This window comes from Poecilia reticulata, linkage group LG3 (assembly GCF_000633615.1).
Source record: "Poecilia reticulata strain Guanapo linkage group LG3, Guppy_female_1.0+MT, whole genome shotgun sequence".
Lineage (NCBI taxonomy): Eukaryota > Metazoa > Chordata > Actinopteri > Cyprinodontiformes > Poeciliidae > Poecilia > Poecilia reticulata.
Window position 1 is genome coordinate 34,176,161 of NC_024333.1, and position 23,390 is coordinate 34,199,550.

Here is a 23,390-nt window from a genome sequence, read left to right on the forward strand (position 1 = left end):
CTCTCTTTCTTACCTGTGCTGGTCCTTTTCCCCTGTAAATTATTGATTTGATCAGGTGTGTTAAATGAATCACCTGGGAATATGTAGAACATGAATATTAATTGAGTCCCAGCTGGTGTTTTCCCCCCGATTTCCCACAATGCCGAGCGTCTCAGCGGCTGCTAATTGACTCGCAGAGAAGCTCCAGAAATCCCAGAGTTTCTGGGATTTCAGCACAAAAGGCGGATATATACCTGAAAGCTCATGTTTTTTCCTTTCTTTCCTTGTTGCTATGGTAACCAGCTCCACATCCATTCATAAAGTGATTTTATTTACTTTTTTTTTTTTTTGTTCAGCAGCAGGGAACGGATAAGTGATGGAAAGCCTTCAAATGATGGGAACGTTCAGTTTAAAACTGAATGATGTTTTTTAAAACAAATCGCGTTTGTTGCTTTTATAGATTAAATATGAAATATATATTCAGTCTATATGCAGTTAATTAGAACTGAACGCATCACATCCTGCACAAGTTGCTAAAGCTAAGAAGAGCCATTATGCATTTTTTTCTATAGCTGCTTTCCTGTTTTACATTTTCATTTGCTACCAGGTCAGAGTGTGAATTGTCTGTTTGGTGGGAAGTACATATTACAAAGAATTTTATTTTCTTCTTCAGATTGGGTTTTTATATTTGTCCATGTTTTTCTGTTCATTTTGCGCTAATTTTGCAACTTTTTGGAAATGACAGACCTGTTCTTTAACTGCTATTAGGGCCACAAAAAAATCAATCCGGAGGCCACAAATGGCCCCCGGGCCACACTTTGAGCACCCCTTATTTAAAAAGACAGAAACGCACAAATTTAAAGTGAATCTTCCAGAATAAAAGCCTGTACTTCAGTCTGCAGAAGGACCCGGTTAGACTTTTAACGGTGACAGCAGCCGCTGGCGCCCCGGCGGTCTCCGTGGAAACGAGGCTGAACCGATTCTCACCTTCCCTCTTAATGGACTTGAACCAACTTAAATAAACTGAAAGCGGTGTTTTCACAGGAGCCCATTGTTGAAATACTGGAGCAACAGTCAGCGTCCTTCAGCAATTACCTTGGCTTTGTGGGTCTGAGATGCTGCGTGCGATCCTCACCCTGCAGGAGATAATTGGATTTTTGTTCCCTCTGTGGATCTGCTGCCACACGTCTCCTGCTCTGCGTATTAAAGTTCGATGAGCAGCAATCACAGACCTGCGCGGAGAAGGCCCGAAACGGATGCGTTGCATCACGAGGAGCAGAACCGGGGTTGTGTGTTCGATGGAGCAGAACTGCAGACTTTGTTGCTGAATTAGTCGTTTGATATTCATGGTATTCATTAAACATGGATTTTCTGGAATTAGATCTGTAGTGCAGTGAATCGTCCTGCAGCTGATAAGATGGAGGACCTCAATTAAGCAAGGTTATTTAAGCATTTATTATGGAGTTTGTTAGCATACACTGCAAAAACACTAAATCTCACCAAGTATTTTTGGTCTATTCTATCTTAGAGAAAACTAGCAAACAGGTAACTTTTCAGCAAACTGAGATTGTTTTAAATCAATTAATCCTTAATATTAATTTTTTAAATTACTAGTTCCACTGGAAGTTTATTTAACTTATAACAAGATATTTTTACCATAATAATCTGTCAGAAAAGCTAGCTCTGTTCAATCTGTATTAAAAATTATTTACTTAAAACAAGCTAAAAAGTTACTTGTTAATTAGTTTTGTTTTATTTCAAGTGAACTAAGATAAATCAACAACAAAAAAAGACAAAAATTACTTGGAAGATTTTGTGTTTTTGCAGTGTTGGGCATTTTTGTGCCACACACTGCAAAAACACAAAGTATGAAAAAAGTAGTTTGTAGAACACCAAGACAAAACTAACTTAAAATAACTTTTCAGCTGGTTTTAATCAGTCCTATTGGCAGATTATTTCACTTATTATAACACATTTTTCCAAGATTAAAAGTGAAATAATCTGGCAGTCGAACTTCTTTTTCATCTATATTAAGGAATTATTGAGTTACTTTAGTTTTGTTTTAAGTGTACCAATATATTTTTAATAGAAACTAGATGGAAGTACTTGGAAGAATTTTGTGTTTTTACAGTGTATTCCTCCATTCTGCGTCAAAATGCAGAAAATAAAAGCAAAATTCCCAAGTCCATAAACAGAAGTGGACAAATGTTTCTGCTGAGAGGTTTGAAAGAACAAACCTTTAAAAAGATCTTATCTGGTATTAAAATAAGACAAAACTAACCAACAAGCAACTTCTTAGCAAATATAGGAGTTTAATTTACGTCAATAATTTCTTCATATTGATGAAAAAATACAGAAAAACAAAAATTATTTCACTGAGAAATTATTGATATAAATTAATTTCACATTTCTTACTGAAATGTTATTTTTTGTCTTATTTAAAGTTTAAGATGTTACCAATACGAACTATTCAAAAATCTTGGTAAGATTTTGAGTTTTTGCAGTGCAAACCAAGATCAGGATTAGTTTAAATAAAAGCCATGTGATTTTTTTAAACTTTATTTTTCCCACTCATCTGTGTCTCTCGCTAATTAAAGCTGCAGAATGGCAGCAAATGGCCGAACCAAAACAAACCAAACCAAACAATCAGAGAGGAAATAAATGTATAATTTCCAGTCACTTTTATTGAGTGATTGGTGTCAGATTTCTGTTCAATAATCGATTCCTGTCTGAAATATGGATTGGTTTTTATCTGAAAGACTCAGAAAGTATTCTCTCTCTCTTTTTTACAGCTTGTGTTGTTAAAATAATGTGATCCCAACTGTTTTCTGACTAAACCCACTGAGAGGCGTTAAAAAAAGACCAAGAAAAACACAGAAAAACGCCAAACGCCGTGAGAAATCTCACCATATGTTTGCCATTTGTGGTGCGGTTTGATTCGGCTTCCAAAAATAAAAACGATGAAAAGCGGCTCAGTAACGTTTGGTTGAATCTTTCATTGGGTCTCTCTCAAGGCTTTGTTCACGCTGAAGCTTTTCTTGGCTGCTCTCTCAATAAATTAATCATGTTCATCCAAACCTGCCGTTCAGCTTCAGGTTCGTTCTTATAATCAAAACAACAAAAATGAATTCAGAGGACGAGATCTGCCCAGAATGAGACATAAAACGTTGCTCTTGCTTTTATTTATGATGTATTATTGTTTAAAAAAGAAGATTTGAACTTTATAAAGCATGTTTAGATACTTTCCCAACATATTTTGATATGATTATTGCATCTACACTGCAAAAACACAAAACTTTACCAAGTATTTGTTTAGAGTTTCTAATGCAAATACCTTAAGACTCTTGAAATAAAACAAAACTGACTTAATAGTAACTTTTCAGTGGCATAAAATAAAGTTTTAATCAGAAAAAAAGTCTTGTTTTAAGTGCAATAATCTACCAATTGAACTCATACTTTATCAATATTAAGGACTTATTTATTTAAAACATTTATTCATTTATTGCTGAAATGTTACTTGTAAGTTATTTTAGTTTTTTAAAGTGTATTAAGATATTTTCAGTAGAAACTAGACTAAAATACCTTTCTGTTTTTGCAGTGTATAATTTTTGACATTAAATTTGATTTACTGCAACCAGTTTTGCTGTTTTTTAAAATTTATTTATATTATTTTTTATATTAATTTAGTGAAATAATCTGCCAGTTTAACAAGTAATTTTTCATCACTATTAGTGAATTACTGACTAAAAAGAAACTTTATGAGAAAAATATAAAAATAAAAGTGATTTTATATTTCAGGAATCACAACAATCTTTTCTGCTTTTGGACTGATTCTGTTCATGTTAGATTTTATTTTTTGCTAAAAGGATTTTATAAAAATGATAAACGACGTTAAAGTGAGTTACAGATGTTTTTAGGTGAATCTGTCCCTGAGTAGAAATTTATTCCTGTGATTTTCTACTTTCGGCATGAATTTAATTAAACTTTAGTTGTTTTTGAAGCTTCTGACTAAACCTATCAAATAATAAATGAATTAATTAACCAATTAATTGCATGATAAGTTGAAATGACACTGATAATTTCCATTCTGTTGATTTTACGTTTTTTTTATTTTTATTAATGGTTTCAGTTGTTTTTATTTCAGTTTTATTTATTAGTTTTGGTTGTTTTTTATTTTGGATATTTAAAATACCTTCCAGTTCCAGTGTTGTGTTTTTGTTCAAAATTAAAATTCATTAGCATTTTAGAGCTACTATATTAGCATTAATATGTCATTAATATGTTCCTTGAAAACAATATTAACATTTAATGTGATAATTACTGGGACAATAAATTTTCCTACTTGTTTCATTTTCATGTGGACATTAGTTTTTTTAAGTGTATAAAAGCATTTAAAGTTGTGTGGCTGACATGTTTTTACGGACTTCAGGTAATGCTGTTCAAATCAGAAGACATGAGTCAGCATTTACGCTAATCGAGTGTAAAGATAATTAAATGGTGAATAAAAGTGAAGGGAAAAATACTGATCATTTAAAGGGGCAGTACTATGTAAAACTCACTTTTATTTTTTAGCGTTACGTCGTGTTTTAATGTTTTTCCCTCATCAAAAACAAACATAGGGTGTCACGTTTGTATTTTTAAGCCTGCTTGCGATATCGTTTAATCTCCATGGCAACCATTCATCTGTACAAAACCCCTGAGTGGACTTAGCCCCGCCTCCAAGGACAAAGCTCCTCCTCTGAGCTGCAGTTCCCAAACTTCAGAGCTGCTTTCTGCTTCACGGAGCCGCTCTCCCTCACTCAGCTCCTTCAGACTAGCCAGCAGCAATTAGCAAACACCTGCTGAGCTCATAAGAGGAGCTACTTCTGAGAGGAAAGCTGGTAAAATGTTGTTAAAGGGTTAATATAGGAGCCATGATGGGATGACTTCCTGAAGGTGGAGTTTCAGAAAGAGCAGGGGATACTTAAAGAGACAGAGACCCAATTTCAAGAAGCTGTGAAGTAAAATTTCTGGAAGGGACGTGTGCAAGTCTGACACGACACTGTGATAAACACACCTGTTAAGAACATGAAGGAGTCTTCACGAATGTCTAGACTGTTGTCATGAAGTTTAATTGGGTAAATAATGACACTTTTAATGCAAAGTTGTACTAAAAGTTGCATTAAAAGTCAATTAAAATGGCCAACTTTGAATTACTCAGTAAGTAACGACACTTTTAATGCAAAGCTCCATTAAAATGTGCATTAAAAGTGTCATTATTTACTGAATGACAACAGTGATAAACAGTCATAAACACTCCTTCATGTTCATAGCAGGTGCTGTGTTTATCTCAGTGTCATGTCTCAGATAAAATGTTACCAGATTCCTTCTTAGTCATTTCAGTATATTTATATCACTTGATTATGCTATAAAATGTAACTCTGTCTTGGATATTCGTGGTACCGACCCGTTAAACAATGACCTCCAGCCTTCAGTGATGCAGCATTCGACTCTCAGACGTTCGTTGGACTTGCCGATCCTCCATCTTCTCATCTGTTCGGCTGGCCTGTTGCCTGGATGTGAGGGGCGAGCAGAGGCCGACGATTTGTCATGTGATTGATTGTGGAAGCCGATCGCTGTGCGCCGCTGCTATCTGAAACTAATTGAATGTAATATCAGAGCGACGGGACGGGTGATGACGAATGGCCAGCCCTCTGTGACTCTTTTTCTAACATCAGTGATTACAATCTGCAGTAAACATGGTGGTTAGCTGCAGCTTTCCGCTGTGGATCCGAGTGTTAAGCACTTTCCTTTTTGGATTTGTGGTTGACCTAAACGGATCAGGATGGAGAGAAGGTTCTGGTTCTTTGCGATAGGAAGGGGAATCTAAATGCTTTTCTTGCAAACCAGGCAGCTGCAGAGGAGAGATGGAGGGGATTTATTTATTTCTTTTTTTGCAGAGGACTGTGTTTGCCCAGTCATGCAGCACTGACGAGCCTTGGGAGCGGGGCTTTAAACCGGGGGGAGGGGGAGGCTCAGAGGGTGGAGGTCTGAGGCTGGGGGTGGGGGACGGTGCAGCACCACCAGGGTCCCGGTCGGCCCTCCGGAGCCATCTGGCCTCTTCCTGGACCCGGAGGGACGGCGAAGGACAGGTGGCAGGGGCTGTTGGTGCTGACAGGACTTCTGCTTCAGGGCAGAGACGTTGGATAGGTGGGCTTTATCAACCCTTATCCACATGCAAAATGATTTATCAGCAGAAAATCATTATTTAAGTTATCGATTAATCAATAATTCTGACGATTAATCGATTAGTCTGATGATTAATCAAATAAAAAATGTACTTCATTTCTGCTTGAATTAGCATTGATTCAGTTTAGGGCTGCGTCTGTTTAATATTTGGAAAGCAAAATTATAGTTTGTTTATTTTTACCGTGTGAAGCTAAAGGTAAAACGTTTAAAGACAGGTTTTATTCATCTTAAGTGCAAAATATACATAATTTTAACTATTTTGGCTTAATTGTTGTTATTTCAGCAAATGGCCTTTTTAAACTTTGCAGTTAATGATTAATTGATTTCTAAATTATTATTTCAACAATCGATTAATCGTGATTAATCGTTTCAGTCCTTACAAGATAAAACCTGCCAGTTTGTTTGGACATATTTTTCCACAGTTTCAAATTAATCTTTTCATCTTTCACAGTGAAGAAACCAACATCTCTGGGTTGAAACTACAAGATGGGATTTTATCATTTATATTTAACAATTTTACACCTTAAAACTCATCTTTAAATCACRAAGAGGCAAAAGTAACGCCAGCAGAAATCCCAACTGCTTTCCACTAGAGCTGCAACTAAACATTATTTTAGTAATCGATAATAATCTATTGATTATTCTGATTGTGAATCAACTAATCAGAGAAAACACTGTGGTGTTCCTTTAGTAACTCTGATTAATTCATATTTATTAAAGGAATGCTACAGTATTACAATTTAGGCAATAAAATTCTTATTTTCTTATTTAGCAAATAAATTAGTTATTTGCATATTTTAATGTATTTAAGTTGTTAAATGAAAAATCTTTTTTTATCCAATTCATCGCCTGTCAGAATAATCAATAGATAAATTTTTTACTAAAATAATAATTAGTTGCAGCTCTAAACATGATTAACATATTTTTGTTACTTTAAAACTGTTAAAATATAAAATCAGATGTTATGCGTCACTGACTTAAGTGATGCGTAACTAAAATAATTAAAATTGCTTAAAAATAACTTGGAGTTCCACAAGGCTTAATGTTGGGAATTTGAGATTTAACAGTAAAAACCGTAAAATTACCAGAATATAAACAGCTTTAAAAGCAATTTTTCCACAAAAATCACTTATTTAATCTCTTTATAGGATGCAATTTTTCTTCTTTCTGGAAAAACTGAAAAGATTTTTCTGTCTTCAAGAATCAGTGATATTTTTAAAACCCCAGTGTTTTCTGCAGCAGGTCGTGTTGTCCGATTTGTCGCTGTAATCCATGTTTCGGAGTGGGAGGGGGGGGCGGTGGCCGGATTCTGGTTCAGTCCGGTCAGCGGATGAACAGGTGCTTCATGTCGCTCCTGTGGTGATGATGGGATTCCTCCTTTACAGACACAGGAATCACTTTTATCTGTCACTTTTATCAACTTGTAAAGAATAAACTGCTGATTTTATACAGAGGCGATTGAAAAGATGATCTATGTCCTTTAACAGGTTAGAATGGGTATTTTTGCACAAATCTGTGCTGCACCTATGTAGCTTAGACCAGACTGTGAATGTCCCAGTGACACAGAAAGAGAAAAGCATTTATTACCGAGTGCAATAATCATGTTTTGACTTGTTTGTAAGGTGACAAAAGGAGACGATAGTAAATTGGTGCTACAAGAATAAGTTGAAATAGAATTTTGTAAAAACTAAGTTGATTTATTTAATATTTTTTTATTTATGTGTAACATTGAAGTTAGTATTTTTAGTTATGCTGTAAAAATTGTTTGCTAATCAATTCTTAAGGTGCAGAACTGATTGGAGGGAACCATATTTAATTATTTCAGTACCAAATACTGAAATTGCTGTCTGCTAGCATAGAAGGCTAGCTTTACAAAGCTAATAGTTCTAGCTTTAGAAAGCTAATAGTTCTAGCTTTCTGTGCTACTAGTAACTTTCTATGCTTTTATAGAAAGATGCCACAAGCTTTCTACTAGTTCTGTGTTACTACTAGTGTAGTAGTAGCTTTCTATGTACTTGTATAGTAGTAGTTCTACTTGTATGCTACTAGTAGTAGCATAGAAAGCCATTACTTGTGTAGTAGTAGCTTTCTATGCTATCACTACTACTAGCCTTCTATGCTAGGAGTAGCTTTAGTGATGACACTCTTGATTATGATTTTCCCATTAGCTGGACGGACTGCTCATAATCCCTTTGGTTCCTATAAACCCAAAACCAAAAAAATCTTAAAACTGTTTAAAAATTGTGAGTCATATTATCAAGAGATTTGCTAACAAATGCACAGGAAGCTATGATTAACTTTCTATGCTAGTAGTAGCTTTTTGTGCTAGTTTTTGATGACACTTTTCCCAGTAGCTGGATAGAAAACTCATAATGCCTTTGGTTGCCAAAGCATTATGCAGAAAGATATTAAAACMGTTTATTTCAAGTTGTATTATCAAGAGATTCACCAAAGTTATTGCATTTTTTGCTAATGTTGTTCAGCTGTAATAAAGCTGATAAAGAGCCTCTTCCTGTTCAGATGTGAATAAGCAGCAGGACGTCAGATCAGCACGTTAGGCCGGTTTTACGTGTTGACGTTGTAATCCTTATTCTGCACAAAGACGCCGTTATCTTGAGTCTGCAGAGCATGTTTCCAGAAGAGGCTCCCACACCTTCTTGGTGTTTTCCATTCCTGTCGTCCCATCTTCACTCTAGGAAATACGCTGGAATTCAATTTTACACACCAGGAATTTCAGCTCTGATAAGGACGAATGGAGAGCGGAAAGAAAAAGGTTTTCATCTGCAGCAGCAAGTGAGGAGCCAGAGTTTCCTCTYGCTCCTCCAGCCAATCTCTCCACAGCCTCTTAACCTCAGCCTCGGCTCCGTTATGGACGCCAGGTGTAAATCTGCCACGTTTGGAGAGCGGCTCGAACAGCCAGGCGTGAGTTTGGCCCGGACGACGCCCAGCGAGGGAGAGGAGCAAACGGCTAGCTTTGTTACAGGAAAACACTCGGAGGAAATCTGTGAGATTTTGCCGAATCCCATCAGAGACGCGGAAACATAATTGGTGTACAGGTGAAAATCGCAGCTAAGGGAAGGGAACATTTTGAAAATTACTGCTAGCTCAACATCGGATGATGTATTTATCTGACAGTTTTTCCAGCTCGGAAACCGTTACAGCTTGGATTATGAATGACTTTTTATTATATTCTGCTTTAATTGATGCAGGATTTATGTTATTGCACAATGGTGTTTTAGGGCCATGGAGAAAAAGATAGTAAATTTCAACCCACAAACTCAGAAATTTTGAGTTTAATCTTAGAAATGTTCTAGAAAAAACATGGAMATTTCTGAATCTCAAAAGTTTAACAATTTTCACTTTTGAAACTCAGAAATTTTTTTTCGAGAAAATTTTCTTCTAAAAGCTTAAAATTTCTGAGCTTCAAAAGTTAAACAAAATTTGCTAAGCTAGGCTAGGAGCTGGATCAGATGTTTCTCCTGGTCTCAAACATTCGATCGGGGAACTAAATGACCTCTGAGGTCAGACACAGGTCAAAGTCTCTGTACTGGAGTTCCTGTATTTAGGGGGAAAATCATGGACGAGCTAAATAAATATGGATTTGAGTTATTAATTGTAACGGCAGTTGTGTCAAATTGTTCCAACAGACAACGAATGCGTTGCTTTGTGTGCTGTTGTAACATCAGAGCTACAGCTGGGTGAGCAAATTGTTCTTTATGGGTCAGTAGTTTCACACAATGAATGCTAATGAGGTGAAAAGCAGTCRATGAAATCAAGCAGGTTTCTTCATCTCATGATTCAGCTTCAATTTCGACAAGCAAAGCTGCAGCGTTTCCRTATTTTTATTAACTTTTCTACCTTTTCACATCAAAATCAGATGGTGAATGTATTTAAATGGGATTTTCTGTGAAGCTGTTCTTAACTGTGAAGTGGAAGGAAAAGAATAAATAGTTTCTGTTTTCTCCAGATGAAAATCTGAAGAGTTTTTCCTGAATTTATATTCAGCCTAAACATTTATACACGAGGCGACTTCAGTTACACCTGCAGGTGTTTTGATTTTTCATCCGATTAATCGCYGGAATAATCGGTACATTAATCAATAACTAGAATAATGTAGTTGCAGCCCTATATTTTTCAATATGAGGCATTCCTAATRCTTGTTTTTTATTTTCAAATAATTGTTGAGTAATCAGAGTAATCGATTAATCGTCATTATAGCTGATTAATCATCAGCGTAATTGATAAATTAATCGCTAACTAATTTAATCTTTAGTTGCAGATCGATAGATTGTCAATAGATCTTAAAAATTACATGAATAAAATTACTCAAGTAAAAGCAGAATTGGGTAGTAACTAGTTTTACTCAATTACACTTGAGTAAAATGCACTATTAGTACCTTATACTTTTAAATTACTTGAGTAATTTTATTATGAAGTTTTTCTACTTGAGTAAAATTTTTACCCAGTGAATGAAAAACATGTTTTAACCTAAAATCCCTGTTCATAACTGTACACACCTGCAGCTTTTGTCCTTAAAATACCAAAATTTCCACCTTTACATTTTGATGATGGAATTTTTAAATATCAACTGATTCGGTACTTGAGTAGACTTTTTACCAAATACTTTTTTACTCTTTCTCCAGTGATTTCTTGAATTTTTAATTTTACTTTAGTAAAAATATGTTGAAGTATTTCTACTCTTACTGGAGTAGTTTTTATTTCTGGTGCTCTGCCCACATCTGAGTAAAACCTCCCCTCAGTTACAAACATGAACGAGTTTCACCACTGAGCTGCATCCAGGCACCGTTTTCCCCTCCGCCTCCTTTTCCATATCAACCCCCATCGCTGGTATCACTTACCCGGGTAATCAATACGCGCTCTCTGCTGCTATTGATCCGGGACGGCGTGTGCACAGCTGCTGGGGTCGAGGACCCAGAGACGTACGGTGGATCAGCAGCGCCTGGCTCTGGAAACGCGGCGAGATTATGGAAGACTGCAAACATCAAAGTCTGTTGGGTTATACTGCTAACGAGGGGTTGTTAGGAAATCAATCTGCTGCAGGTCAACAGCTTCATTTGATGCTGTAATGAAGTGTGTCATTGAAGTGTAATACAGGACAAAATGGATTAATGAAAGTATATGTAGCTTTTAATTGACAATCAGGATTTTTACTTGGAGCGTCGTGATGTAATGCGTTAAAAGATTATAATTCAAAGTTGGCTCAAAATAATTTGAATTAAAAGTTGCCAGAGAGCCAAGAAGATAATTTATTCTTACTGATAAATTATTCAATTCTGTGTTTCTATTTTCCATGAAGGCCAAATTAATTTAAACTGCTGCATTCATAATAATCTGTTTTGAGTCGCCACAGTTTATTTTATTACACTTTTAATTAAAAGGTGCAACTGTTTTATTTCAAATTTGCTGCATATTTTAGTTACATTGAGCTCCAGCTTTTGCTCACTACAGGTGTTTCCACACCTGATAGTCTGATGGACTCGGTTCGACTGGGGAACAAAAACGCAACATTTGTTACATTTTCAGCTGCTGCCGTTCGTTTCACACAGCATCGTGTCAAACAAACCAAACCAGTTTGAAAGACATGTTCTCCTCCTGGCCTGTGGGGGGCGCTGCACGAAGAACCACTGAAGGAAACAACAGAAAAACCTCTGAAGACTCTGAGCTCAACTTCCTCCTTCACAAAATGTAAACAAAAACAGAGTCAGATTTTAGTGGTCTAGAGCACAGATGTCAAACTCAAGGCCCGGGGGCCAAATCTGGCCCGCTGTAGCTTTTTATGTGGCCCTCTGGACTCCAAATTACATCAATAAGTCCTTCCAGTTTTTCACAAATCTGCAAAAATCACACAAAATCAACAAATTTCCACATTTTTTCCTGATTTTACTGCTAATTTTCTCAAAATTGGTCAAAAACGTTGAATCCGTAACTGATACGACGAGTGATAGTCAAATTTGACATCATACATTAGTGTAAATATTGTAAAAGAATAACGATTACAAATATTTCTTAATATTCACCACAAAATCTGTCATTTTGATTGCAAAAATAAACACTAAAATAATCACAAATCCCAGAGGAACAGCTATTTATTGATATTTTAACAGTTTTATTGGTTTTATCAATAGATTCTGGTGCAACCGGCCCTTTAAGAACATTCAGATTTTTGATTCGGCCCAAAATAAAGAGTTTGACACCACTGGTCTAGAGGAAGATTAATCTAAAAATGTTGACTTTTCAACCTCAAATTTTTAGAAAAAAACGTGGAAATTTCTGAGTTTAATCTCAAAAAAATTTTTCTAAAAAATGTTACTTTCGAAACTCAGAGAATTTCCAAAAGTTAAAAATTTTCAAGTTTTTCAAGTTATTTTTCTTGAAAATTCCCAGATTTATTTCAAAACTTATTTTCCTAGCAAATTGTAACTTTTCAAACTCAGAATTTTTTGAGATTTTTTAAAAAAATGCATTAAATTTATCCTAGTTTTTGTTCTAGTAAATTTTTGACTTTCAATCTCAGACATTTTCTTATTTTTTTCTAGAACATTTCTTATGTTAATCTAAAAATTTCAGAGATTTTTTTTGTCAGAAATTTGCTATTTATTTCTCTATCAATGGCCCTAATCATAGATGTGACAAATCATTGTTTTTTAAATAAAGAAGTCACTACAGACGCCATTTAAATTCAGTGTGTACTCATAAACCTGGTGCTGATTAAAATTAGCCATGAAATTTGCAAACTGAAGTCAGATTTCTGATAACTCCTCCTGCTGGTGATGGATTTGAAGCATCTAGAGACAGAAAACTGAAACTGCATCCTTGGAATTGAATTACGTTTAATTTTATCCTCCTTTTCTGGACATATTACCGTCTGTCAGAACCAATCAGTAGAACCAAATCAAATCCAATCTGATGCGTTTGCAGCTGATTGATTCCTGCGCGGTGTAATTAAATTGTCCTGTCTAGAGGACAATTTAAGCAGTCATGATAAGAATTAGAGCAGTCATGATAAGAATCATGACTGCTTAATGGTGACCCAGTATCATGGGAGCATCTTCCCGCTGACAGATCAGATGAGGGATTAGTGGAAAGTGGCCGGGATTTCTGTTGTATCTTCATATTTTAAAGATTAGGTTTAAGGTCTTAAAGAGTAAAATATAAATTATGTGAAAGATGATTGTGGGAATCAAGGAATATGTCCAAACAAACTGAAAGTTTTATCTTATGGCTGAAACGATTAATTGGATTCATCGTGATTAATCGATTTATTAATTGTTAAATGGAGTAAACAGACCCCTAAAAACAACACACTCAGAACAGTAATTAAGCCAAAATTGTTCCAAAATATATGCATTTTGAATTTAAGATGAAAAAACAAACCTGTAAATATATTTTATAACTCCTCAAGCAGCATAGTTTTAACTTCACCGATTAAAATTCTGTAAATAAAATCTCTTATCAAGCACCTTTTCTTATCCAATTATTAATCGGTTAATTAAAAATTAATGAATAGATTATAATTGGTGAACGATGAAGTCAAGCAGAAAGGTCTGAGCTTTTCACGTTAGAAATATTTTTTTAGCTGCAGATGAGTCCTTTACTACAAATCAAGGAATGCATTTTAGGAAATTAAATGTTTATAACTAAAAAATAAAAAATAAATTTACATCTTTTAATGTATAAAAAAGTTTTACATTAAGAATTTGATCAAATTTTTAACCGATTAATCGTCAGTATATCGATTAATCGATGACTAGAATGAATAATTGCTGCCCTGTATCGTCATTATGAAGCATTTTCAGTATTAAATTACGATTTAGACAGATTTCCATCTTTTCCTCTGAGTGTCCAGTTTCCAAACCTTTTCTGAGCTTAATGAGATTTTTTAAAGCTCCATGAGGTGGAGATAAGTTGATCCTTAGTGTGAAACAAGTGTTTCTCTGTTATATCTTGTGCTGACGGTTTCTTTTTGTTCTCTAAAGGCAGAGGTGCTTGTTGCAGCTGGGGTCACCCAGCATGAGGCTCAAGGACGTTGCAGTAATTTGATCTTACCTGTTAACAGGCCTGTAGCTCGTAACCTGATAAAGCACCTCGGATACTCGCAGTAAACGCTTTAAAAATACACTAAATGGCTTTTGTTAAATCCACAATGTGATTTGACATTTAGAGGTTTCGCGTATAGATGTGTTTATATGAGCAGTGATCACAGTCGGATCCATAAAGAGCGGGTAAAGACGCTGATCAATACCCATCACAGTTCAGCTGATCAAATATTTATCCAGGAAGAGGGAGGAGAATAGACTTCCTGTCGGCTCAGACGAGCCGCGTCTCCTCAGGTTCTCCTGCCAGAAGAAAAGGTTTCATCAGGTCAATTTATAGACTTCAGTACGGAAGAATATCAGGGCCTCTGGGGAAAGAGAAATAATCTCACTTTTGATTTAAGAAGATTAAAGTCTGAACTCTGAGGGAAAAAAGTCTGAATTTGGAGAAAAAAGTCAGAACTCTGAGATTAAAGTCTGAATTCTCAGATTAAAGTCCAATTTCTGAGGAAAAAAAAGACAAAATTTTGACAAAAAAGTCTGAATTCTGAAAAAAAATTGAGGAAAAACATAAAAATTCTTAAAAATATTTTGTCTATTTTTCTATAGAACATGGAATCTCTGCTTACAGTCGTAAGTCTTGTCCATATGTAGTTTTTAAAAAAGCTATTTTATATTTGTTCTTATAATCCTGTGAACCTGATGGGCTTAAGAAAAGTCAAATCCGCTGAATTACACTAATCAGTGATGTTGTATCATGCCAAACCCATAGGGGGCAGTGTAGTGCTAAGGTAGAAACTGTCAGACAATCACAATCCTTCAAAACAACCGCGACTTCCTGTTAGGAATTAAACATGGAGGCATTTCAGCAGGATATTAGAGGAATTGTATTGTGAAAAACTGACATTTTGCACATATTTATTCTTCTGCTTAAAAACGCTTAAAAACCCCCCCAAAACATAACAAAAAAAAAACAAACACAGCCTTTGTTTAGCAGTAAGTTAATATTTTTTGGTGACCGGAAAAAGAGCCGTTTCAAAAGCCTTCAGAATGTGACGCCACAAATCGGCAGACACAACCCGTTACTTAGCAACCCAAAGTGAAGCCCAGCCCCGTTGCCTAGCAACCAGCATGTTTGGTCAGCTGGTTTTACCACTGTATGTGCTGCACAATGGCTGCTCAAAAAAAAAAAAGTGTTTTGTTGTTGCTCTTCAGAAACCACCAGTTTCATTCTTGTTGGTTGTGCAGGAGGCTCCACTTCGGCTTTTCAAAGATGTAAGGTTGTACAGCTGCGCATCTGACCAGCAGCAGCAGCAGCTTTTATGGATTTAAAGTGACCAGACGCCCTAAAACAAACTAAAATCTCATCATCTAAGAATGATTTTATGAAAAACAATGTAGTTAACGTGTTTTGTACCTCCCATAAACCTAATAACTCACCTTTAAATATAATTTATCTAATTTTCTCTACATCATTTTCTCATTCTGAAAATGTAACTCTGATGAACTGAAGTGCAAATAGTCTGTCTTTAATTTTGAGCTTTAATCTAATTAATTTTCATTAACTTCCTTTACTATGCAACGCTTGGCTGCTTTGTTTTCCAACCTTCTACAATGATGTTTAGTCAAGCAGAAAGAAACACATTAGCAGCTCCTCCTCCTACAAGATCMWCCCAAAGCATACATGATGATAACAACATGTTAATTTCTCTGTCTGGGAGCCTCGGCTCTCTCTYTCTCTCTCTCTCTCTCTCTCTCTCTCTCTCTCTGATTGCCCCACATTCTGGGGAAGTTCCTGTTGGCAGAGATTGCGCGTTTATCTGCGTTTTCCTCTTCACTCCTCCTTTTCCAACAAAGTTTAATGATGTTTGAGTCGCTGGGATAATTCACTGCTCTCCCATTGACTGTCAGCTTCCAGCTGTTTCGGCTGCTGGCAGGCCGTTCCTAAACGCTCTTACGCCAACACTTCCTGGCTCGCTGAGCTGTGACTCGGGCAGAAAGGGGGCATTGGAGGGCGGAGGAGCTGCTGTTAGCGGACTGAAGGTTCTGGCTGCAGAGCCCCCCTGCAGCCGCAGTGATAACAGACTGATGGGGAGCTGCTGTTGCGGACGAGTTGGACACTTTGATGCATTGCTGCGCAGGAGCTGAGAGGCAACATGCTGATGATTCAGAGATTAATGTTCTGACTGTGTTCAATAAGCAGGTGTTGGTTTTGTGCGGCCGCCAGATTCTGGCTGAAACATATTTTACCGAGCAGGAAAAGTGAAACGTAGCAGTTTGTTCACAGTTTTCATGTCGCTTTGCCTCCCACTTTAATGTATAAAAAAGTAACAAATCACTTTTTTATACATTAAAGGGRACCTATTATACAAAATTTGCATTTTGTATATTTCTATGCTTCCATTTGGGTCTCTACTGCTTCTCTAAACAACCCAAKTGCTTTAAAAATCAAAATAAAACACCTGGTATTTGGCAATAAGTTGATGTTTTTTTGGTGTCTGGAAAATGAGTAGTTTCAAAAACCTGAATGTTCAAAGATGTGTGGTTGCATATGAATCATAATTTTTTCCCTTAATATCTTCAATCTGCATTTTTATTGTGCAAACTAAACAAATCAGCAAGCACTACCCGTAACCTAGCAACTACAGCAGAGTTCCACTGTTACCTAGCAACCCAACCGTAGCTCCAGCACGTCTGGTCAGTTGGATTTATCTCTGTATGGAAAAGACAAGTGTTTTATTGTTGAMTTACCATTCAGAAACCACTTGGTGGTTGTGCAGAAGGCTCCACTTCTGCTTTTCAAAGATGTATGGTTGTACAATTGCACATTACTTGGTAAGATTTTGTATTTTTGCAGTGTAATGCCCCCATAAACAAAAGTCAAATTCCTCTGTTGGTAATTATGTCTTAAAATGTTTTTAACATAATGTTTGGAACGTAAAGGTTATAATTTGTAACAAATCCAAGTTGGCTGCTAACATTACAGATGTTTTAAGAATTTTTTTTTGTGTTGCAGCCTGTAAATTAATGCATTTCTGCCAATCAGGCTTCATTTATTTTCAGCAGCAGGTGCTCTGTGTTAATCTACTACAGGAAATTAAATTAGATTTAACTGCAGTTGCATGCAGAATGAGTCTGAGTKCTAATGAACTGTAAGGTGCAGTACCCTGAGCTGATATGTGTGTAAATATACCATGCTGTAGMAGCCGATTGCTGCAGAGATTTTCTGCACCTGCCACATTTGGCTGCATCCATAATGCAAATGAGTCTCTCTTGGTGTTTCCACGTCTTAATTTTTGACTAGAGTAAGCACTTTGGACAAAATTTTACCAGAGATCTGCGAGAGCTGCAGGTGAGTTTTATCACCGCTTCCTGTTTGTATGTGCRAACGGCTGGAAGAAGTGGGGGACATTTATCAAGCGGGAAGCTTCCAGGGGTCAGCGCGCCGTCCAATTCTTCTCAAATGAAGAACACAGCTGAACCAATCAGAGCTCTGTTGCTCTGAGGCAGCCAATCAGGCAGGTGAGGCTCTGCAGGATTGATGAGAGGAGTGAGTCCTGATGAAGGATCGCCATAAGCCGGCAGAGATAACGCGCCGCTCAATGGAAATGCAATAAAGCCTGAATGCAGCTCGGTGTTGGCTGGTTGATAACAGTCGTGCAGCAGGAAGCGTTGAAATGCAGCGTGAGACTCCAGAGCTTTACATGTAAAGCAGCAGTGAAAATAGGATGATGTGTGAATGTAAGCAGACAAAGAGTGAGCCGATCATTCATATAAAGGACAGCTACTGAGGCTCTGCTGCCAACAGAACAAACATTATATTCTGGTTTAAATCAAATCAATGCGACTAAAGATAGACGCATGGATGAGTTCCTTTAGATCTCCCTGAGACATTAGTCTAAACATTCCTGGAAATGTTCTTCAGGTGATAGAAGGCCGACTTTGTAACTGTCTTTATGTGACTTTGAAGTCCAGGTCAGAGTTCATCACTAAATCCAGGTTTTGGGCCTGATTGCTGGCTTAAAGTTGTAACAACTGAAGCTGTGCATTGATTCTAGTTCGCTCCTCTTTAGGTCCAAAGATAATAACTTCAGTTTTGTTTCTGTTCAGCTGGAGAAAGTTCTGGCACATCCACACATTGATCTGTTCTCAGCATGTATTCGGTGACTGGATGGTTCAGAGTCACCTCGTGACATCATAATGTAGAGCTGTGTATTATCTACATAGTTATTCAAACATTTCCTTGAGCTCCAATTCCTGTACCTCTAACTGAAACATGAGTGATTTACAATGTCCAGACATTCCAGTGTCTTCCAATAAATTTATTCATAACATCCAAATCTYTAGGATCTTGTACCACATTCTCTCCAATAGAGCTTTAATATCAAACAATAAATATATAAGTAATTAGACTACTATTCTGACAAAGTGTAAACTACAGTAGACTTAGATTGTACTCACTATTAACAAATTATTAACCTGTAATGTTTAAGGACWTCAGGACTTAAATCTTGGTTTTCCTTCTGCTAGTGAGAGGGAAACCAATCTGTKGCACAGTTTAACCTGGCATCATTCCTTCAAGACAATACASAGGGCAAACCTGACCCATCTCTACCRTACCAGCAGCTCACCTGTCAGACATTGAGAAGGGTAAATTAACCCACTAGAGTGCACTACCGAGAGCGGCGGTTTGAAACAGACTCTTTATAACGTAAAAATAAACTGTTTATAAATCACATTATGGAGGCAGGGGCTGCGGTCGTTCATACCACCCCCCACAAACTGCCGTCCTGGGCGGTTGTCCATGTCGTCCATATCAAAAACTGCTACTGTGTGCAGAAATATTTCTGTCATGTCAGAATGAAGGAAAACATCAGCAGTGATTTCCTTTATAGCTCCTTGAACAGAGAGATCTACATTTAAATCAGAAAAATAAAGAACAGAACAGCAGAGACATCAGAAYTATGAGTCCTGATCCATCCGGGTTTCCAGAACTCTGCAGAGGATTCTCTACCAACCAAAACTCCAGCCAGTAGCGGTTCAGTGAATCTGGTCTGGACTCTGTGGAGGAGAGTCATGGTTTTAGAGAYGCTRTAGAAGGACAGAATACCTGCTCTGTGGTCCAGGTACACTCCGACTCTGGAGGAAACTGGACCTGAGATGGGGGTCCAGATGTTGTGACCAAAACTAAAACTGTTTTGGGAACAACTAAAAACCAGCGATCAGCCCGAAACCTGGGAGTAGTGATGGACTCTGACCTGAACCTTCAGAGCCACATTAAGACAGTCACAAAGTCGGCCTTCTATCACCTGAAGAACATCTCTAGGATTAGAGGACTAATGTCTCAGCGCGATCTAGAGAAACTCATCCWTGSKTTTATTACTGCAACAGCGTCTTCACAGGTCTGACTAATAAATCAATCAAACAGCTGCAGCTGATCCAGAAGCTGCTGCTGCTCGGGTTCTCACTAAAACCAGGAAGATAGAGACATAACACCAGTTTTAAAGTCCCTACACTGGCTCCCTGTAGCTCAGAGAATAGACTTTAAAATACTGATGTTAGTTTATAAATCTCTGAACGGTTTAGCACCACAATACCTTAAAGATCTGTTATTGCTGTACCAACCGTCTAGACCCCTCAGATCTTCTGGTTCTGGTCTGCTCTGCATCCCCAGAACCAGAACCAAACGAGGAGAAGCAGCATTCAGTTTCTATGCACCACAGATTTGGAACAAACTTCCAGAAAACTGTAAAACAGCTGAAACACTGRGWGCCWTTAAATCTCAACTTAAAACCCACCTGTTTAGAGTTGCTTATGGCTAAATTAGGGTTAGAGTGCAGGTTTTGATGTCTTCCATGTTTTTATGTCTTTAATGTTTTTAATTTTTTCTTCTTTCTTTTCGACGTTTTAATGATGTAATGTTTTTTGTTTTATTTTTATTTTTTTTAAATCTCTCTCTTTCTCACTGATTATTTCTGTTTTTATTTTAATTATGTAAAGCACTTTGAAATGCCTTGCTGCTGAAATGTGCTATACAAATAAAATTTGATTGATTGATTGATTGATTGAACAAATTAATGCCCAAGATTTGCCATCACATCCAAATAAACATACATATCCACGTCCAGCTCTGCTGATATTCTTGTACGCTACTGCTACATAGACTTTTTTTCCAGTTCCACTCCACCTCCCAGTAACATCGTCCAGTCAGACTCTCTCTACTCAGAACCTGATAATAATCAGAGAATCTGTCTGGATGTCTAGAATAAGACTGGCGTTTCCTCATCCGTGTCACCTTCCTGTTCTCCTCTGATAGTGCCCCTCTGATAGAATCCAGCTCTGTTCTTTGGTTCTAGTTCTGGTTCTGGCTGTAAAACACCAGCCTTAGAGACCATCAGTGAGATGTTTGTCCATGTATCTCTCAGGACGTCCTGTAGTTTCTCTCTGAGCTCTGACACAGTTGCTGTCACGTCCTCAAAATATCTCAGAGGACGGCCAATGATGCTGGATGAGTGTGTCGACCCACTGAGTGCTGGCAGTGAGRGGTAGTTGAGGAGAAACTKGTTGTGATCCTCTGTGTGTGAGAGCTGCTCCAGCTCARCGTCTTTCCTCTTCAGCTCACTGATCTCCTGCTCCAGCTTCTCCTGAACATCTTTGACTTAATTAGGAAGTTTGTAAAAGTTTGAAGAATCATCTTGATAGTTTGATAGTGTGTTATCATGGCTATAACATGGTGTAATCTTTGTGTTGAGCTGGTTTGTTCACAAATGCATCACAGCAAATAACCAATAATCAGTGATTGATTTTAAACTTGGCCAATAAACCTGGTATTGATCTAATAGACTTCAGTTTATATTTAAACATGTTAGTGATGCTGAGGTTATTTGTAGGAAGGGTTTCGGGGACGGGAGTTCTGTCTAAGGCCCCATATTACCTTGGTCCGGCCCTGCATGAACAGCCGCTGCGATGCGCATTTCTGAATCTACCTGGTATCTACCTGGAATCCAGTGACGTGCAGTGAGGTTCATAGATGGTGAGGCACCTACTTAATTATAATCGGATTTACAAATCTAGACCCCTGCATGTTACTGTTTACGTAAGGAAATTTCGCGCATGCGTACAATGCTGGAGGGAAAAAAGACTGTTCTTTAACATGTGATGCTTAGCTGCGCTGCTGCTGCAGAATAATTCCGTTATCTCAATCAAACTTAGACACGTAGATATTATTACTGTCGTGCTGCTTAACAGCAAAGGGAGAAAAAGTTAAAGTACAACTCAAAACCACGTCTTTCTCGCTCTCTGTGTCAGCTTCTGTATGGCTAGATCGCTGTTACTGTCTCTTTCTCTGCAGTTGTGGAGTCACAGTATCTGGGATCATGAGCGCCCCCAGCGGTGAGGCAAGAGAACTGCCTGCCTCAAATCGAATCTGTTCTGCCGTTTATGATTGCTCTTAAACACACGAAACATGTTACACACACAGTTGGTGACAATAAAAACACAGTACATTAAATGGATTAGCTAAATTATGGAAAATCAGTTCATATATTAAATGTTTTTAACCATTTTATTAGCGACGTACAGACAGGAGGAGCATGCTCTCATAGAATAGCAACCGGTGCAGTTAGCGAGAGGTTGCGCAATCCCAGGTGAGGCTCAGCTTGTTGCTGCCTCACCGGCTTCGCTTCTGAGCATTTGAATGGGAAAATGAGAAAATTCAGCGATTTTGAAGAAAAATAACATCAGATTTGGTTAAATTAAATGAAAAATAGGTACTTTATAGTGCAAACCACAGGGTGAAAATATATTTATAAATGATTAGATTATTATATATTATTTTTCCAGGATGACAGGTGAGGCTTTGCCTCACATGCCTCCCCTATCCGCACGTCACTGCTGGAATCCCCCGGTGGCTCCTATGTCAGTCCGCCGATGCTTTGGCGCCATTTTGATTCATTTAATTGTGGCATGTTTGGCTTTATGCTGCGGTTCTAATTGTTGCTACAGTACTTTCACTGATGTTTGTTTTGTGAGCTCCAAATGCTATGGGCCGAATCTTCCTTTAATATTTGAGGTTCTGCAATAACTTCTATTTACAGCCGCTCACCTCCAGCCCAGATCCCGTCAGCAGCGGCTTTAACCCACCTGGTAGAAACGTTGAGGAGAAGCAGAGCAAACAGAGAGCAGGTGGTACCGGGTGGTATCGGGGCTTTGAGGTGCGTCGCGACTCACGGTGACAGTCGCTGTACTGTGTCTTATATCAGGATGCCTGATATAAAGACAGACATTCTTTAATAAAAATAATAAAAAATGGGAAAAAAACCCCTAAACAAATAAAAGAAAACTCAAAAAGGGCTCTAGGGGCATCAAGGATAAAAGGGGCAGGTGCTCTGCACATGCCTGAGAACAATGAACCCTGATCAACAATCATAGAAAAAATCTATTTGGGTTTCCAGAACTCTGCAGAGGCTCCATAACCAATGAAAAACCCAGCCAGTAGCGGTTCAGTGAATCTGGTCTGGACTCTGTGGAGGAGAGTCATGGTTTCAGAGACGCTGTAGAAGGACAGAATACCTGCTCTGTGGTCCAGGTACACTCCGACTCTGGAGGAAACTGGACCTGAGATGGGGGTCCAGATGCTGTTGTGACCAAAACTAAAACTGTTTTGGCAACAAAATAATGCCCAAGATTTGTCATTATGTCCAAATAAACATCCAATCCCACTTCCTGCTCTGCTGATATTCTTGTACGCTACTGCTACATAGACTTTTTTCCAGTTCCACTCCACCTCCCAGTAACATCGTCCAGTCAGACTCTCTCTACTCAGAATCTGATAATAACCAGAGAATCTGTCTGGATGACTAGGATAAGACTGACGGTGATTCATCCATGTCGCTTTCCTGTTTTCCTTTGATAGTCCTAGCCATGTGTTTGCTGTGTTTGGATCCAGAGTGATTTCACATGAATATTTTAAGAATCCAGCTCTGTTCTTTGGTTCTAGTTCTGGTTCTGGTTCTGGTTGTATAACACCAGCCTTAGAGACCATCAGTGAGATGTTTGTCCATGTATCTCTCAGGACGTCCTGTAGTTTCTCTCTGAGCTCTGACACAGCTGCTGTCACGTCCTCAAAGT

The 23,390-nt window shown here is 37.7% G+C and overlaps 1 protein-coding gene and 1 long non-coding RNA gene across 2 annotated transcripts in view; one reads left to right on the top strand and one right to left on the bottom strand.

Annotated features, from left to right (window-relative positions):
* The window catches only part of LOC108166195 (uncharacterized), a 6,430-nt gene extending 5,172 nt beyond the window's left edge, over nt 1-1,258 (top strand). The window contains exon 3 of the long non-coding RNA XR_001776471.1: nt 1,024-1,258. This is a non-coding gene — a long non-coding RNA (uncharacterized LOC108166195). The remainder of the gene's footprint in view (nt 1-1,023) is intronic.
* Nucleotides 1,259-22,152: 20,894 nt separating this feature from the next.
* On the bottom strand, nt 22,153-23,343 carry LOC108166194 (tripartite motif-containing protein 16-like; the record flags this gene model as incomplete). Its single annotated transcript, XM_017304062.1, has 1 exon — nt 22,153-23,343. A coding segment is annotated over one exon (645 nt), but the record flags the coding sequence as incomplete, so codon positions are not given.
* Between the last annotated feature and the right edge of the window lie 47 nt (nt 23,344-23,390).